This window comes from Hippopotamus amphibius, chromosome 3 (genome assembly GCF_030028045.1).
Source record: "Hippopotamus amphibius kiboko isolate mHipAmp2 chromosome 3, mHipAmp2.hap2, whole genome shotgun sequence".
NCBI lineage: Eukaryota > Metazoa > Chordata > Mammalia > Artiodactyla > Hippopotamidae > Hippopotamus > Hippopotamus amphibius.
Genome location: NC_080188.1, coordinates 26,538,097 through 26,554,424, shown reverse-complemented (window position 1 = coordinate 26,554,424; position 16,328 = coordinate 26,538,097). Strand labels below are relative to the sequence as shown.

Sequence of the window (16,328 nt, the reverse complement as noted above, 5' to 3'; positions counted from 1 at the left end):
CCTATCACACAAACTGGAAACCTGGAAATCACTGCTGATACTTTCTTCTCCCTCACTGCTGATACTTTCTTCTCCCTCACTGCCTTATATTTGGTTCATTCCTTTTTCCTTTCACATCTTTTCTTCTCCACTATGACCCTTTCCCGACAACACACACTGCCCAGCTATTATCATCTAACCCTCATCAAAAGCACCCTACAGTTCACTTTTGGCCCTCTCCAATCTACTCTCCATACTAAACAGCTAAGCATGTCCTCATCAAAGTGCAATCTGATCATTTCTTCTTCCTGCCCACACATACTACATGCTTGAATAAAACCCTACAATATCTTCCCATTGCTTTTAGAATAAAGTCCAAAACCATTAACATGGTCTCTAAGGCCTTGCAAAGTCTGGCTCCTATATATTATTCTGACCTTCTGTCCAGTTCCTCATGTACACCAGGCTCCCTTCCACATGCTCCCACAGGTCTCCCACCCACTGAGCCTTTGCACATGCTGCTCTCACCACCTGGACACTCTACTCCCTCTCTCTTGCCTCTCCCTTTAGCCCACTTAAATTTTCCTGAATCTTTAGCACTCAGGCCAAACATTACTTCCTGAGGTAAAATTCTAATTTCTCCAAGCTTAAAGCACTGTAGATCATTCTATTATTACATATCACCAGTCATAAAAATTATTTGTATTAATATGTTTCCCCTAATAGATGATAAACTCCATGAGTGCAGGTACAGTGTTAGCCTTTCTTCATCATATATCTGTTACCCTTCCCCCCAATGCCTGATACACAGCAGGGTCTCAAAAAATAGTAACTGATATATGCATAAATAAAGGAGATTAGTTTGAATAGAGATAATACTGGACATTGTATGAATGGATGAAATCATCAAAACAGAGAGAAATGGGGCAAAAGAGAGACCTGGGCAGATGGTGGGGTGGGGGACAGCCAAGAGGAATGGAAAGTTTAACGGGTACAGAATTTTAGTATGGGATAACAAAACGTTCTAGAGATAGTGGTGATGGTAATGTGAATGTACTTAATGTCACTGAACTGTATGAACTGTATATTTAAAAATGGTTAAAGTGGGAAATTTTATGTTATATAAATCTTACCCCTCCCCCCCCACACACAAAAAGACAGGCAGAGAAGGAAAAAACTTGAAAAAAGACTGAAAAGAAAACGGTAGGGAGAGTAAGATGGTAAAAAGATAAATGTGCTATCATTAAAAACAAAAGAAAAACATCTTAGGAACACTTGGTAGTACACTGAAGAGAAGTTGAGTGTGATGGAACAGAAGCGGTTGTGCTAGAGTACAATAGCTAAGTCCCTAGGAAGCTTTGCCTTACATCAAAAAATACATTTAAAAAACAATTTCCCCTCAAAGCAGGGAGGGTTGGGGGGGGAATGAAATGGAAGACTGGGATACCAAATTGTACACTCTAAATATATGCAGTTTATTGTATGTTAACTGTATCTCAATAAAAGTTCTTAAAAAAAATAAAAATAAATAAACAAACAAAACAAAAAAACAATTTCCCCTCTAACCTGGGAAAAAAGAGGTTTAGGACTACAAGGGTCAAACTTCCAATAGCCAAATTATTTTTATTTAAATATATATATCTACAGCTATTGCTCTGTGCATATAGCTATTAAATCTAAACACTGTTAAGCAGATTCAGTACTTGATTACACCTAGTTTTGTTTCAAGAGTAACAGCTTCTCTTTACATGCTCCTAGTATCTTTAATACCTTCGTTATAGTAAAGCAATAAGCTACTCACTCCTATAGCTACTTTTGAAGTGTAACAGCTTTGGTTTTCTCTCCTATGTCCATCCCATACATTATTTTCTTATAATAACCACTGTTCCTTATAGCCAAACAAACTACACTTTACTATAAGCCAAACAAACTACACTTTACTATACGGCAGTTTAACTGTGTAGGCTCACCCTGCCTCCCCTGACCATTTGCAGCTTACACTCTAACAAGAGAACACGTATTTCAATAATAAAGCCAAAAAAAGCAATGTTAAGGACAAGTAAACACAAAGCAAAAAACAAAAATCTTAGGATTAACAACCATGCACCAATCTTTTACTACATGCGGTATTCCAGGAAACTGTTATTCTTTTTTTTTTTTGCCTCGCCAGGAGGCTTGCAGGATCTTAGCTCCCTGACCAGGGATTGAACCTGGGCCCTGGCAATGACAGCCTTGAGTACTATCCACCCGACCACCAGGGAATTCCTGGAAACTGATATTCTTAAAAGATTGAGAGTAATTCCAAGAAAGAGTCAATAATATTTTTCCTACATTTCTAACACGCTGCATGCTACATTAAATGCCATAAATAGTGACACATACATTTTGTCAGCTTTGTGAATGCAATTAAACAATAGAGCATAAAAGCAATTTAAACCTAAAATGCCAAGTTTAAAAAAAAAAAAGGGGGAAATGAATACATTTACTACACACTATCATGAGCCAGAAAAACATGCTAGGTAGGCTCTTTTATAAACGTTATCATTCAACCCTTAAATAACACAAAGTTCATCATTTTTAGAAGAAAACTGAGCTCACGGGAGTTAAATAATTCGCAGTCATGCAGCAACTAAGTGACAGAGTGAGAATGAGGTCTCTTTGGTTCTCAACCTGTATCTTTCTACCACGTGAGAATTTCCCTGAGGCTGGTGAGATGATTTTATATGATACCAGACAAAACATTTTTTTTAAATAATTATTTGTTTTAGCTTGCATTAGAAAAAAAAACTTATTACATAAAATCCATTATTTCATGGATATTTTTTAGGATGAAGCTAAATAAAACTATGGAGATTTTTTTAAAAAGCTATTAAGTAAAAATAGTACAGGGTTATGTGCATATGGCAAAAATTGACGATGGGATGCACAATTTGATTAGGAAAACCCCATCAAGTTAAGAGCTGCCTTCCTAAAAACAAACCACTCAACATTTATCTGGTTTTTGATTAAAGAAAGCAAAGAGATAAATTTACAAGTAAAATTACAGACATACCTGACATAGTTTGGTCAAGTTTGTGGATAAGAGACTTTTTAGCACATTCAACATCAGGACTTGGGTAATCCAAAACTTGCCTGCACCAAACTAAAGGACTAACCGATTTCTGCACTGGTGTAAGTTTTTTCTTTGGTGATGAGTACAGCCTAGAAGAAAACATAAAAACAAAAAAGGGTGATGTTAATTTAACAATTAACACGAGAGTATAAAATAGGGATCCTTTTGAACAGATTTAAATCGGGGGATGGGAATAAAAATGACGGAATAAATGTGGGTGGAGTAAATCACCCACATTTACTTTCTGTGCGGGAAGAGAATAACACTATAACCATTAATATAAACCCAAGTCTCAACTATTAAATGAACCCAAATGAGGCCAACTGTCCAATCCTAAAGTATGTCTTATTTTTCTCTTCTACTCTCATTTCAAAAACTATGAGGAAACATGTCTTTACAATAGTTTATTCTGTTTTCAATAGTTCTTAACTTCCTAATATAACCATATCATTAAGTCTTGTCTAGAAGGCAGATAAATACCTTGCTTTCCAACTCCCAGTTCCCTTCCTACCACAAACCACACAAAAATTTACCATTAGTAATTCATTCCTTTTACGTACTCAGTACCCACTCTGTAGCCCTCTTTTCAAATGATGATACGTCAGAGAAAACAATACTTTAAAAAATCCTTAATAATATGAATCAATTTATGAAATTACTTCAGTTTCAGTAAAGAAGAAAGGAAAAGTATTTTATAAGTATTTTAAAAACATAAAGGTGAGAAGATACTTCCTATTTCATTTGTTTTTCCTCAGATTAGTTCAGATTACATTAACTGATGTAAATTTATTTCAAATGTGACTCTACATGAAAAATGTGAAGTTACTTGAATTTTAACCAGAGTGGTTTCCAAATCAAGACACTGAAAGTGAAATCTATGATGTAAACAATTATTACACTTCCAGGTGGATGGGATATAAAATCAGCTCCTTTGTTGGGCCTGAATGACACCCGGAGGGTGGGGAAAGGGGAGACAAAGTGCCCTATTTCACATCGCCTCCTGTCTTGTTGATGCTGGATAGAGGTGGAGGTTCAGCTCCCCCACTGGGCCTCTATGACTTAAACTTTAGCAGAAATAGGGGAATAAAGTAATATTTTTCAAGTTTTCTTGACAAGTAAAAACTTGACAATCTTAACTTGTTACAAGTTATATTAGCCATCAATAAATTGGCTGTGTCCATCAGAACACAGTCCCTCTTGATTGAACTGTATGTTATTATTTAAGAAATTCAAAAGCGTCAGAGTGAAAAAAATGTTAATAAGCAAATTGATGAGGGCAGGAAATAAAAAAAAAAATGGAGGAATCCAAAATTACTCAAGTTTTTCGCTTCTGTAACTGAAAGAATTATAGTGCCATTGACAAAAACAGGAAAGCTGCCATTTATGTGGTATAGGGAAGATTATGATGTTTTAGTTTAATTGATTTTGAATTATTATGTTTTTATTCATTGTTTACAGTAGTTTCTATATTTTTAAAGATGATAAAAGTACCTTACAACTTTCTTAAAAACAGCTTTTACAAGATGTAATTTACATATCATAAAATTTGCCTGCGTAATTTCTGCACTGTAAAATTCATTGTATAATTTGACAAATTTCGTATTTAGTTGCCCCAACCAAAACCACCATGTAATTTTAGAACATTTATATCACCCTAAAAAGAAACCCCTTTCTGTTTCTACCTTCAGCCCCAGGCAATAACTAATCTGCTTTGTGCTCCATGTCCTTTTCTAGACATTTCATATATCTGGAACCATACAATGTGTGTTTTGTGTGTCTGGCTTCTTTCACGTGAATTACCAAAGTCTGAAAGAGGGATACACTCTACTATATATAAAATAGATAACTAATAAGGACCTACTGTATAGCACAGGGAATCCACTCAATACTCTGTAATGGTCTATATGGGAAAACAATCTAAAAAGAGTGGACATATGTATATGTATAACTTATGCACTCTGCTGTACACGTGAAACTAATACAAAATTGTAAATCAACTATACTCCAGTAAAAATTTAAAAAGAAACCCAAAAAGCAAAAACAAACAAAAAAGCCCCACAATGTTTCCTAAAAGTTCTCAACACAAGGAAAGAAATAATTTTCTTCTTCTTCTCCCCACCCCTTGCTTCTTTTTGTATCTGTATGAGATGATGAATGTTAACTAAACTTACTGTGGTAACTGTTTTCCAATATAGGTAAGTCATGTCATTATGCTGTACACTTTTAACTTACACAGTGCTGTATCTCAATTACATCTCAATAAAACTGGGGAAAAAAGAGTGAGCATTACTACAAACACTACTAATATCAAAAGAATTGTAAGGAATATTTTGAACAACTTTACAACAACAAAACAGATAGGATAGCCAAATTCCTAGAAAGATACAAGTTATCGAATGGGACTCTGAAGAGATTTATAAAAAGAAATTGAACTAGTAATGAGAAATCTTCCCACAAAGAAAAGCCCAGGCCCAGATGCCTTCACTTCTTAATTTTATCAATACTAAGGAAAAATAACGCCAATCCTATACAAACTCTTTCAGAAAACATACCTAATTGTGAAAAATAATGCTTCTCCTAGCACTGGGAACAAAGTTAAGGATGTACACTATCATCATCTGTATTCAATGTGGTACTAGAGCCAGTGCAATAAGGCAAAAATAAGAAATTAAAGGCATCCACATGGGAAAGAAAAAAGTAAAATTGTCTTTATTCACAGACATTATGATCCTGTACATAGAAAATCCATTCTAGGAATCTACTAAAAGCAAACAAAATCAACTAGACTTAATGAATGTTTAGCAAGGTGACAGGATATAAGATCAACAGGCCAGGGATTCCTAGGTGGGGCAGTGGTTAAGAATCTGCCTGCCAATGCAGGGGACACGGGTTCAATCCCTGCTCCAGGAAGATCCCACATGCTGAGGAGCAACTAAGCCCCTGTGTCACAACTATTGAGCCTGGGCTTTAGAGACCATAAGCCACAACTATTGAGCCCACATGCTACAGCTACTGAAGCCCACGCACCTAGAGCCCGTGCTCTGCAATAAGAGAAGTCACGGCAATGAGGAGTCCGAGCATCACAACAAAGAGTAGTCCTCGCTTGCCGCAACTAGAGAAAGTTCGCGTGTAGCAACGAAGACGCACACAGCCAATAAATAAATTAATTACTTAATTAAAAAAAAAAAGAGCAACAGGCCAAAAAAAAGAGAAAAAAACAATTGTATCTCTATATATCAATGAACAATTCAAAAATGAAATAAATAATTCCATTCACAACAGCATCAAAAAGAATACTTAGGAATAAACTTAACAAATGAAGTGCAATAGTTGTACACCGAAAACAATAAAACATTGCTGAGAGAAATTAAAGACGACTTCGGTGGAGAGATGTACCATGTTCATAGACCTGAAGACTCAATGTTGTCACAACATCAATTCTTCCAAACTGATCAACAGAATTAATACAATCCCTACAAAACTGTCAGCAGGCATTTTTATAGAAATGAACCACCTGATTCTAAAAATTACATGAGAATGTAAAGACAAAGAACGGCCAGAAAGAATTTTGAAAAAGAAAAATCTTTTTTAAATTTCAAAATCTGTCTTGCTCCCTTCCAATCCATTCTATATACTGCAGCCAAATTGTTTTCAAAGATATGAATCTGTCTGTTAACATTCCTCTGCTGAAAATTCTACGCCAGTTTCCTTTTGCCCTTATGATAATCTCTTCCAAAACATATGCCCCATGTCCCTTGAGACACAGCAATGATATAATTGTTGCAGTACCTTTTTTTTTAGCTACGTTTCTCACCTTCCTCCACCACTCAAATCTAACTAATAGCCATATGGTACCAATTTCTGTTCCTGGAAAGCCCACCTCTTTTGCTTCTAGGTCATTTGTGCATGCTGTTCCCCTTGCCTTAAACAAGCTCAGTTCCACTTCTTGCCTACCTCACCCTCCTTTGCCCAACTTCAGCCAGACCATTCCTACTTTCTACCGAGACTCAGTTTAACTGTCACTTCTTCAGGGAAACCTTCCTTAAGACTATATTAGGTGCCCCCACTATGTACTAGTGAAGCAAGATGTTTTAAAAAGCATCTTTGCAGCCACTTAGATATGCTCCACTAAAAAGGAAATTCTACCTCTAACCTTCTTCTAATTACAAGAAACTTTATATCTTGTTGAAGTTTTTGAGTTGGTATTTATAAGCTGAAAAGAGACATTTAAAAAATGTGTTAGGGGCAATAAAAATGCTACAATATGGATAAACCACAAAAACATTAAACTAAGTAAAAGAAGTCAGCCACAAAACACCACATACTGCATGATACCATTCATATGGAATGTCTAGAATAGGCAAATCTATGAGACAGAAAGTAGATTAGTGGTTGCCCAGGGATGGGAGATGGGATGGGGAGAGAGAAATGGGAAGTGACTGCTCATGGGTACAAGGGTTCTTTTCGGCATACTGAAAATATTCTAAACCAAGATTATGATCATAGTTGTACTATTCTGTAAATATACTAGAAATCATTATTCAATACTAAAAACAGGTCACTTTTATGTATGTAAATTCTATTTCAATAAAGTTGTTAAAAATATGAATATCATGAAACTGATCATAACAAATCATATTTTGCCCCATATGTCACATATACCTGTATGACCGGTGATAAAAACAACTAAGAACATAACTATTTTGTAAAAGTAACAACTTTAGTAATACAGAAATGTATAAATGTAAGGAGTGATAATGACCTCCCTCCTCCTACCAATTCTACGCTCCCAAGTTATTTATAGTTTGCAGTATGTCTCTCCTGACTTTTTTATGCATTCACATAGCAGACATATAATTAAAAGATGGAGATATAATGGGAGACTGGAGACACTACTGAATTTATGGTAATCACAGTAATCACTTTTCACGTTGCAGTCAGCTGAAAGTAGGCTAATAAAGCTAAGAGCAACAAAGATTTAACTTTAAAGTAAAAATAAAGTTATATCAAAATTGTTATTGAAATAAATTTGTTGATTGGTGTGGAAACTTTTCACAGGCTAAGGAAAATCATTAGATTTCAATACCTCAAAATCATCCTCTATTTACTGAGTAAGGCATACTCAAGGCAAAAGAACAGAGCCTCTCTCTTCACAAAGTTCAATGTATATTCTCTGCAATAGTAATGATATTTACACACTATTAAATATTTGCATCTGAATGAACCCTGAATAAAACATCAATAATTACAATGTTTTTAAAATGCATATGAAAAAAGATAAAGGAAACATAACAAAGTAAGATCAAAGTGGCCATTTTGAGATTGTAATTTTATTCCTATTTTTATAATTTTATGAAGTTTTTTTCAGATTGGAAATTTGAACTTTATTTTTATCTTTTATCATTTTTAATTTAATTTTTATTTTATATAGGAGTATAGTTGATTTACAATGTTGTGTTTCAGGTGTACAGCTAAGTGATTCAGTTATACATACACATATACCCATTCTTTTCCATATTCTTTTCCCATATAGGTTATTACAGAATATTGAGTAGAGTTTCCTGTGCTATACAGTAGGTCCTTGTATATTACCTATTTTATACACAGTAGAGTGTATATGTGAATCCCAAACTCCTAATTTATCCTTTCCCCTGATGTTTCCCCTTTGGTAACCATAAGCTTGTTTTTGAAGTCTGTGAATCTGCTTCTGTTTTGTATATAAGCTCATCTGTATCACTTTTCTTTTTTAAGATTCCACATATAAGTGGTATCATATATTTGTCTTTTCTCTGTCTTACTTCACTTAATATGATAATCTCTAGGTCTATCCAGAAAGGTATGAAATTTTTTTTTTTATTGAAGTATAGTTGATTTACAATGTTGTGTTAGTGTCTGCTGTACAGCAAAGTAAATCAATTATACATAAACATATATCCACTCTTTTTTAGATTCTTTTCCCAGATAGGTCAGAGTACTGAGTAGCACTCCCTGTGCTATACAGTAGGTCAAGGAAAGGCTTGACTTTAAATCGGAGTGATGGAAGGACTTCCCTGGGGGCACAGTGGTTAAGATTCCAAGCTCCCAATGCAGGGGGCCTGGGTTCGATCCCTGGGCATGGAATTAGATTCCACATGCATGCCACAACTTAAGAGTTCACATGCCACAACTAAGGAGCCCATGTGCTGCAACTAAGACCAGGTGGTACCCCACTTACACCAATGGACAGATCATCCAGACAGAAAATTAATAAGGAAACACAAGCTTTAAATGACACAACAGACTAGCTAAATTTAATTGATATTTATAGGACATCCCATCCAAAAAACAGCAGATTACACTTTCTTCTTAAGTGCACATGGAACATTCTCCAGGATAGATCACATTTTGGGTCACAAATCAAGCCTTGGTAAATTCAAGAAAACTGAAATCATATCAAGCATCTTTTCTGACCACAACACTATGAAATTAGAAATCAATTACAGGATTGTAAGACCAGGTGGTGACCAAATATAAATAAATAAATAAATAAATAAATAAATAAATAAATAAATAATATTTTTTAAAGGCCAGCCAAGTACTCATAGTAGGTACTCAATAAATATTTTATGATTACTCCCCGGGTGACTGTTCATCCCAGTCTGCCCAGGTGTAAGTCCTCATTTAAACCTGTTGTTTTGGCATTTCAGCACTCCCTTGACTCTCAAATAGTGTCCAAGTTTGTATAATAAATCACACAATCACTTTAATTTTTCCTACTTTTCAGAACATTACTATTTTATGACTTAGAAATGTAAATGGAGCAAAGTTACTAGAATAATATACTTATTCCTGCAATACAGCACTAAATATTTCTGATCAAGCAGACACCACAAGTATGCTTTAAGACAATACTTGGAGTGATTTTGCTCCCCAGGAAACATCTGGCTATGTCTGACATTTTTGCTTGGCCATGGATGTTACCAGAAATCATACCACATACAGGACAGCCCACACAACAAAGAATTATCTGGCCCAAAATGGCAATACCCTCATATAAGAAAGTTAATGGGATCAAAATTTTTAAACAATGTAGGTTTTATAAGAGGAACAAAACAAATCTGATCTTTAATCATTTAGCTTGATATGACTGTTTTCATGCAACTGATTATAAGTGGTTGGAACGAAATGGAAAGACTATCATTATGGACTCCATACTTCCAGTTTAAATTCCAGTTTTGCTATGTGCTTCTGGGTCCAAGAGACTGGTAAAGATCAGAGGCTCAGTTTTCTAGCCCATAAAGGTAACTATGCCTTCTGTTCCCACCTACATACTATTGCCACACTAATCTTCCCAAAACACCATTTTGTTTAGGATATTCTAACACTCACAAATCTGCTAGATTTCACAAGCCATCCATAGTATGGTCTCCAAACCAATGATTCAACTTTCTTACTCCCCAACAAACTTGTATCTTCACAAGCTTCACTTTACCCTACTCAAATGAGCACTTAATCTTTTCCCTGCACTTTTTGATCCTGACAGAACAGCAAGAAATACCCTTCCACCTATTTGTATCTAAATTCTAAGTCCCAGCTCTCACATTCAAGTCCATATAAACCTTTCTTCTATGAATCCTCATTGCTGATTTCCAAGAGAACCAAATTCTGTGCTCATTCTGTTTTCAAGCTAAACTCTAAGCACTTGAAGGCTTAGTATTAAGCCACAATCATTTAAACAAATGTTTACCCGGCAGCTACCACAGGCTAGACATGGTGCTTGACAGGAATTCAAAAATGAATTAAGACAAAACTAAATGATTATACTTCTCATCATGCTAGCTGTTAGCTTTCTCAGTCATAGGCTCTACTACCATAGAAACCTACAGTACCTGCTCATCAAGTCCCAAACATCTAGTTTCAGGTTTCTAGGATTTATCTGTTTTTTGGATTTTGTTTTTTAATCCTTTCCAGATCAGCCCTAGCTAAAAATAACCAATGGCAAACAAGAGTCACTACAAGTCAACGCAAGACCCATTATCTCCCTCCTAGGGGGGAAATTAGCAGGCTCACTCAGAAGATAGTCACGTCCTGAAATTACTAAATTAAAGTACTCTTTCTAAATCTGCTAGTTATTAACAAGGACATACAATATAATCTCTGTAATTATAAAATACACTACTAATTAGGCACTAAATGCATATAGCTAAAAACTTCCTCAGGCTTCCCTGGTGATGCAGTGGTTAAGAATCCGCCTGCCAATGCAGGGAATGTGGGTTCGAGCCCTGGACCCGGAAGATCCCACATGCTGCAGAGCAACTAAGCCCGAGCGCCACAATTACTGAGCCTGCACTCTAGAGCCCACAAGACACAACTACTGAGCCCACATGCCACAACTACTGAAGCCCACGCACCTAGAGCCCATGGTCTGAAACAAGAGAAGCCAGTGCAATAAGAAGTCCTCACACTGCAACGAAGAGTAGCTCCTGCTCACCGCAACTAGAGAAGGCCCTTGCGCAGCAACAAACACCCAACACAACCAAAAAATAAATTAAATAAATAAATTCATACAAAAAAACTTCCTCACTAACTTGATAGCATCTATTAAATTCCATTCCTCAAGTTTATCAGACTCATAGGTCATTTGTGGACTTAGCCTGGCCCACCCCTACTTCTCATTCACACTTTTCAAAACAACCCTTAACAGTCAGTCACACATGGTTGGGTACCAACTCTCTCACAGACAGATGAGCAGAAGTTCCTGAATGAAGTAATGGAGGGCTGTGTGTGTGGGAGAGATTTCCTTTTAGTAAAGTGCAGAAGTGGGACATAGTTTGATTCATCCTCATGAATTCTAAACTGCTAATTTTAACTAAACACTATCTCTTTTTCCAAATAGTTTCATAAACTTCATGGTACTGCATTATCTTCTATTATTTCTCACATTTCAAGGAGATATAATCATTTTTTCTATTCCTCCCTATAGTTCTTTAATGCCGTCAAGAAATTTCAATTTTACTCCAGAACCTGAACCTTTTCCAAGATCAATGCAAACTTATGTTTTGCATTTTTTGAGCCTTCCTCTTAAATAAGCTAGTTTGTTCCTAAAGGTGTCCATTTCCTCCATAATTTAGATTCCCAAATAAAAGATAACAGAGGATGTGATTTTGCATAAGTACAACAGGCAAAATAAGAACTTATACTGCTGAAAGCCTTAAAACCTAAATGCTTTTACAAGTTCATTTTTTCTACTAAACTATTATAACAGGAGTCAACATGCAGTGGTGCTTTGGCTAGTACAAGTCTTTACTATAAGGAACAGCACATTATTGTAACTCAGTCCATTTACATTGAGACACTACTTAATGCTATTTACTACCCAAATTATTATTTTTTTAATCATGAGCTATTAAACTAATTTACAGATATGCTTATAGACATGTTCCTAGTAGAAGGGCAAGGAGGCAGGGATCTGGGTAAGTAAACGAGAAGGGAAAGGAGCCCTTTTAGGCTACCAGGGCATCAGCACCAGCAGGTACCCTGGAAAGTTTGGCATAAGGATTTGCATGCAGAGTAGTCCCAAAAATGAGACTGAGGAGAGCAGCAACATCAGTAACCCAGAAGGCTCACAGAATGTGAGCTACAAGCTTTAAAATTTCTTATCTGATATTCCTGGAACATAAGAATATTTGGGGGTTTTTCTCCCTCAACAAAAACAGACTACAAATTGCAGCAATATCTTTTTTGATCCACCTCTTAAAGTGATAAAAATAAAAACAAAAATAAACAAATGGGACCTAATTAAACTTAAAAGCTTTTGCACAGCAAAGGAAACTATAAACAAAAAGACAACCCACAAAATGGGAGAAAATACTTGCAAATGAAGCAACCAACAAGGGATTAATTTCCAAAATATACAAACAGCTCATGCAGCACAATATCAAAAAAAACCCAAACAACCCAATAAAGAAAATGGACGGAAGATCTTAATAGACTTATTTCCAAAGAAGACATACAGATGGCTAACAAACATATGAAAAGATGCTCAACATCACTAATCATTAGAGAAATGCAAATCAAAACTACGATGAGGTATTACCTCATACCGGTCAGAATGGCCATCATCAAAAAATCTACAAACAATAAATGCTGGAGAGGGTGTGGAGAAAAGGGAACCCTCCTACAGTGTTGGTGGGAATGCAAATTGGTACAACCATTATGGAGAACAGTATGGAGGTTCCTTAAAAAACTAAACATGGAGCTACGATATAATCCAGCAATCCAATTCCTGGACATATATCCAGAGAAAACCATAATCTGAAAAGATACATTAACCCCAATGTTCACTGCAGCACTACTCACAGTGGCCAAGACATGGAAGCAACCTAAATGTCCATCAGCAGAGGAGTGGATAAAGAAGATGTGGTACATATATACAATAGAATATTACTCGGCCATAAAAAAAAACAAAATAGTGTCATTTGCAGCAACATGGATGGATTTAGAGATTGTCATACTGAGTGAAGTAAGACAGAAAGATATCATATGAAATATCATATGAAATAAGTTCACAGAAATGAACTTATTTCCAAAACAGAGAGTCACAGATGTAGAAAAGAAATATGCTGCCGGGGGGGAAGGGGGAGGAGGGATAAATCGGGAGATTGGGACTGACATATACACACTACTGTATATAAAATAGATAATAAGGACCTACTATATAGCACAGAGAACTCTTCTCAGTACTCTGTAATGACCTATATAGGAAAAGAATCTAAAAAAGAGTGGATGTATGCCTATGTATAACTGATTCACTTTGCTGTACACCTGAAACTAACACAACATTGTAAATCAACTACATTCCAATAATAATTAAAAAGAAACCAGAAAAAAAAAAAAAAACTACATACTTTAGGTAAATCTGATAAACTTGTTAATATTTACACTTATGAAATTTCATCTTTTAAATGCAAAGTTAAAACAAAAATAACAGATAAGATCATACATATAGCTGACGTGGGCTCCAGTTCTATCAAAAATGCATGTCTAAACTTACTGGAACCAAAACTTGTTCATCTGTGAAATATAATCTTACTGATACTAAGTAACAAGAAAAGCATCAATGGTTTTTTAATGTATAATGCTGTATTATGATCCCTATGCTATGTGACCACAGAGCAATGAAAATGAATTAAATCAGTAAGATTTATCAGTAGAATTTTTTTAAATTATAAAAACAATTTGTGCTCATAACAGAAAATTGAGAAATTACAAAAAGTACAAAGAAGTATAAAACAAGGTGTAACTGTTATCCTACAAAAGAGAATTTTAAAACTGATTTTTAATGTCAGACAATGTATCTAGATAGTATTTTCTTTAATTCATTCACGGGAGAGTACAGTTTCAAAATTGCCATTATGCAGAGTATGTGTGAATTTCCTCATTTATAACTGGCACAGGGGTCATGCAAGTCATGTAAGAAATTTGGTTTCATTTTACAACTTCACCTCGTTTCAACTTAACATCACCAACAATCAGATTCATTCAATTTAATATAACTGAACTCTTACTACACACAAGATTCTGAGAGCTTATTCAGACACACAAAAATGAATATGATATGTCCCCTCTGCTTAGAATGCTCACAATCTAGACAAGACAGACCAAAGAACAAGGTTGTGGTGTAACACATCCTTAAAAAAGATATATAAACAGTGAAAGGTAATACTGAAGAGGAGGTAAACCAAATGGGAAATTTAGAATTTCAGAAAGGAGAGACAAGAGGTACTCTATACAGAACAAACATTAAAAGTTACAGGCATGAATGTTCATGAAGTTTTCTAACAGCAAGTAAATCTAGGAAAAAGGTGAATTGGAGTTGGACTGCTGAGGACTTCAAATATCTTGCTAACCCATTTTTATTCACTAGGCATAATAATGACTTTTAACAGTTTTCAAAATTCAAATCTACCCTCAAGAGGAAAAGAATCTGCCACTATTAAGGATACTCAGAGAAAATGTGCCATAGATTTAGGAAAAGAAAAATCCATGATGCTTACATTGCTAACGCTCTCTCCCACATTTAAACTTAGCACTTTGTCTTGAAGGTATCATATGTTCCCAAATAGACTACAATAAAAGAACACTTAGAAGTAACCAAATTCAAATTCAGAGATAGCTCTTTGTAGCATCCCTTGCCACAGGACCACTAAGCAGTCTTTACTGCTAAAGGTTACTCACAACACTTTTTAAAGGCAGTCTATACTAGGAACAGCTCTACTAGAAAATTCTTCCTTATATTAAATAAATATTTGCTTACCTCTAATGTATACTTATTGTCTTAGTAATGATCTCCAGAGTTATACAGAATAAGTCTAAAAAACCTATCTACAAGTTAAATGAATGAAGATCAAATGTTTTTTTTAATCAAGCATGATTTTCAGTATTGATATGAATCTCAATGCACTGTATTAGCTATGTGACTTTGAGTTTAGTTTCCTTACCTGTAAGATGTGGATAATGTGACACCTGCTACAACAAAGATGAACTGTGAAGACACAACAATAAATGAAATAAGCCAGACACTAAAAGATAAATACTACATGATTCCACTTATATGAGGTACCTCAAGTAGTCACATTCATAAACCCAGAATGTAGAATGGTGGTTGCCTGGTGCCGGGGGCGGGGAGAATAGGGGAATGGGGAGTTACTGTTTATACAGAGTTTCAATTTACAAAGATAAAGTTCTAGAGATGGATGGTGGTGATGATTACACAACAATGTAAATGTATTTAATATGTCACTGAACTGTACACTTAAAAATGATTAAAAGGGTAAATTTTTTTGCCTTGTATATTTTACCCCAAACGAAAAAATGGGGATAACAATAACTACAATTCAAAATTGTGCAGATTAAATATTTAACATGTATAAAATGCCTTAACAATACTTAGTATACAGAACATGCTCAAACAATAATGATTGTAATATATTTCACCAATCATGCAGCCCTTCTTGGCCAAATACAATTTTTTAAGAAAGCAAGAAAATGCATTATCATGTCTCTAAGTGTTACCAGCACTGCAGTGCTCACACATAGGGGCTCTAAATATTTGTTCCATTAAAGAAAAAAAAGGTAAAGCCATGTTAGAATCACTGGAAAATCTCTGCTAAGAAGGGAATAGAACGCTCATCTAGATGTAGAACTTTCCATTCATTTCACACACACACACACACACACACACACACACACACACACA

At 35.2% G+C, this 16,328-nt stretch overlaps 1 protein-coding gene across 2 annotated transcripts in view; it reads right to left on the bottom strand.

Moving 5' to 3' along the window:
• The window catches only part of SLAIN2 (SLAIN motif family member 2), a 70,638-nt gene that overhangs the window by 41,890 nt on the left and 12,420 nt on the right, over nt 1–16,328 (bottom strand). For both annotated transcript variants that reach the window (XM_057727693.1, XM_057727694.1), the window contains exon 2: nt 3,032–3,180. In XM_057727693.1, the coding sequence (XP_057583676.1) occupies nt 3,032–3,180 (149 nt within the window). The remainder of the gene's footprint in view (nt 1–3,031; nt 3,181–16,328) is intronic.